This window comes from Clytia hemisphaerica, unplaced genomic scaffold (assembly GCF_902728285.1).
Source record: "Clytia hemisphaerica strain Z4C2 unplaced genomic scaffold, Clytia hemisphaerica genome assembly, whole genome shotgun sequence".
NCBI lineage: Eukaryota > Metazoa > Cnidaria > Hydrozoa > Leptothecata > Clytiidae > Clytia > Clytia hemisphaerica.
In genome coordinates, this window is record NW_027103551.1 from 2,439,227 (window position 1) to 2,443,088 (window position 3,862).

At 33.7% G+C, this 3,862-nt stretch overlaps 1 protein-coding gene across 1 annotated transcript; it reads left to right on the forward strand.

Moving 5' to 3' along the window:
- Positions 1 to 1,212: 1,212 nt before the first annotated feature.
- Positions 1,213 to 3,155, forward strand: LOC136800259 (calcipressin-1-like). Its single transcript, XM_067056878.1, has one exon. The coding sequence runs from the start codon at positions 2,386 to 2,388 to the stop codon at positions 2,974 to 2,976; it is 591 nt and encodes a 196-aa protein (XP_066912979.1). The 5' UTR covers positions 1,213 to 2,385; the 3' UTR covers positions 2,977 to 3,155.
- The last annotated feature ends 707 nt before the right edge of the window (positions 3,156 to 3,862 follow it).

The following is a 3,862-nucleotide window of genomic DNA, read 5'->3' on the forward strand; positions in this document are numbered from 1 at the left end:
AATTTGTTTACATATGACTCGATTTTGCTATTTGCATTTCCAACAAAAACCAGTTGAAAACAAAACTAAACGAGGCACAGTGGGCCTACTTACCTACTTACTTACAACTTTTATTTGCAAAAACGGCAATAATTGCCGAAAATGGCAATTTTCATTTATTTACTTTTTTATTTTTCTGCCGATTCAGCATTTCATCGTTAAAAAAATTGCTGTTTTTGGCAATAATTTCCGAAAAGAGCAATAATTGCAGTTTTTATCTTAAACACCCGACTGACAACACAAGAAACGCATGCAAACTTCCTCGTAACTTTCTCGTGTCCATCATTAAAATTTTACAACTTTATTACGCTTAAAGTCACGTGATAAAAATAATTCGCGCGCTTAGTCGACCTGGTTTCCATTTACTTATTATTTATTGCAAGCACATGCTCTAGGCGCTAGGAGGCTGCGTTAAACTTCTAGGCGCTGCACCTAGTACACCCGGTCCCTTTTCAAATTCATAAGGAAACCGGGTTCTTTTAATTATTTTCGGTTCACAGTAAAAAGGTCTACTAAAAAATTCCTCGCGTGCAAAATGTTGTTGTGATTTGGGCATCTTCGTTGAAAGCATGCTAATTAGTTTTTTAGTGATTACTACATCGTTAAAGTTTTCTTTTCAAATATAAGTAATAACAGTTCACATTTCTCATATTATATTAACAATCTGTGACATGATAGAGAGAGAGAGAGTACAATTTAGTGATTGATTGATAACTTTGGTTTATGTTTGATTTTTTATTTCGTAGACCAGCCTACAGCTATGTCGAGATTAGAAGACGTATGTCGATAATAGACGATCCTACGGTATGTAGTCCAGCAATAAAAACAATGATAGAGCCATGCATAATTACTGTATCATGCATATTATAATAATTATGCATGGTTTTATCATTGTTTTTCTGCTGGACTACATATAATTATTCAACAGGGTGGCCTCTTTGAAAAAAGGTCTATAGCAATAAAAATGGTTCCAGAATAAAATTTTGCTGAAAAAACAACATTTTCTTGTTTTATATACCATACGCAGAAGAATCTCATTTAGCGTCGTTGTTTCACGAAGAATCTTTGCATGGGCTTTGAAATTTTACAGACCAGAAAACGTATTGTTTGATTTATTTCCCGATATTTTACGATTCGGATTAGACAGCCTGCTATTTTTGTGCATCAAAAGACCACAGGCTAGTGAGTTCCATCATTTTGATTGGCTTGATCAAAGATTACATAATTTTAGACCAATGAAATACATTTAATGACATGCGGTTGGAGACAAAGTAATATCAGAATAGGTTAGGGTAGATGGTCAAATGGCAAAGTCAAAAAATTCAAAGTGTAGTATTTTTTTGTGAAAATTTAATCTATTGTAAGACATTTTGTGCAAATTTTAACCTCCTAGGTAAAAAATCCAGCATTCTCCAGGTCAAAATGGTTTCTAAATGGTGTCTTGTACTAATATTCAACACAAAAAGACAAAATAAGCCCAGTGAGATCACTCAATGTTTTAATTTCAGGCTAAAAAGGCTGATTTTCTCCGATTCTGGGTAGCAAAATGCATGAAAGCAGCATTTTTGAGGACCCACAACTTTTAAACTTTTTAAGGTATATATATACACACTTGAAATTTTCAGCAATGAAACACTTCACAGAAAGCTCCAGGAAAAATCAATTTTAAGTTTTCAAAAGTTTCCTTTAAATCCATAATGGCGCCCTAGAAATCGAGTTTTCATGCTAAATGCCATTATTTCAAGCTAAAACTTGGTTTTCTTGGGCTAAAATCTCAAAAATGATTTCAAATGGTGTCCTGAAATTTTTGGATCTTGGAAGTATTCTGAAAATACTCTGGATGTATCAAAATGGTTTGGGTCAGAAATTTGCCCAAGTCTGCAGGGCTCGAAATAACGGTCGGACATCGGACATTGTCCAACCCAAATAGCTTTATGTCCGACCCAAAAATCATAATTTTCAAGCTAAAGTAACCCTGATCGGACATTTTGTCCGACCCACTTGAAATCGTTATTTCGAGCCTTGGTCTGCCATTATTGTATTGCATTTCCCACTAACAGTGATATTTAGAGTTAAAGTCTAATTTTCTCAGGCTAAAATCTCAAAAATGGTTTCAAATAGGGTCCTGAAATCTTTTGGTGTTGAAAGTATTCTGGGAACACACAATCTGATCTCAGGTTACTTTTGCCAAGCTGGGGAAATCATTCTCTTTATCTTTTAAAACTTGTCTGAAAGATTGACTGGGTTAGCAGTAAATATCTCTTACTTTGGCAAGAATTTCACTTTTTTTAAAACCTTTTTTCTTTCATATTTTCCCTCCAAAATAGGAATTTAAAAGGAAAAGTTATGGCTTTACCAGACCAAGTTGATAATGAAGAAAATGCTAACGGCAGCTCAGCTTTGATAGTTCGAAATCTACCTGAAAATATTTTCATAGATGATAATATCAAGAAAGATTTTGAAGAGCTATTTACAAACTTTGGTACAGCTTATTTTACATTCTTACCAGGATTCAGGAGGGTGATTGTAAATTTTGTAAACAAAGATGATGCATTAAAAGCTAAAGGCTCATTACATGAGAAAGATTACAAAGATTGTTGTATGAAAGTTTTTTTCAAAGAAGAAGCCAAAAAACTGGGTGAGGATTTCCTCAAGCTTCCCAAAGCGGAGAAGTTATTTTTAATCTCACCACCTGCATCACCTCCGGTTGGTTGGGAGCAAATCCAAGAAGATCCACCTGTTGTTAATTACGAGCTATTGAGTGCTGTGGCCAAACTAGAGATTCCAGGAAAGCCAGTAGAGCTGGTGAAAAAAACTGAAGATATCCCTGGAATTATTGTTATTGGTTGTGATGATGTTGATTTTGGTAGTAAACCAATGAAATCAATGAAAAGTATGCCAAGACATGAACTACAAACTCAACGCCCTCCTGTTTAAATAATATTTTTCAATTTTTGTATAATCTCTATCAAAACTTTTTTATCATCCTTCATCACTAAGTCACAGATTGTGATAATTATGTAAATAAACCACCTTAAATTATTCTGTGATGCTAAATAGCTTAGTGTTTTAAACTCATAAAGAGGAATCACACAAATCGATTATTATTATTGTAACATTTGGAAAATTCTTTTTTTTATTGCATTTTGGAAATTTCAAATATCCTGTTAGAAGTGCTTTGGGGTTCTTCTTGATTTACATTTGATTTACAATGATACTATGTGAAAAGATGTAATACACCCTGGCTGGCCAGGTTGATTTAATCAGATAAATGGTGGAGAGAAGGAATTCCCAATGGGAGTTTATTGATTTCTTTACATTTATGCCTTCTTTATTTTGCTACAAAACTGATAGTTCATTCCAAACTGCCACCAATTCGAACTATTTGCTTTTTCATCTAAAATCTTCATTATGTAGTAAAGAATTTCATTTCGTTATTATTTGTATTTAAAGAATAATTGTATTTTAGAAAAAAAATGGCATTCAGTTTAATCAGTTTTGAATAACTAAGCTCAAAATCAGTGTGTTATAGATTTTTTAGCTTTTTAAACGTTATGTTTTTATGTTTAAAATGGAATTACAAAGGGCCATTCCCAGAAATCTTCAACTACCATTTAAGTCTATTGAACGCCTCTATGGGTGCTGTCAAATGGTGCATGGGTCGCAGGGCTCCTAGGTCCCTACTGGCTGTATCCAGTCAAAAACGAGTGTGACGTAAACGTATCCCTTCCTCTGGATTGGCCGTAAGTGAAATTTTAAAAATCCTGGACTAAAGCAAAAACCTGGCTTGTCTAATCTTTTAAACTCTACATGTTTATTTATT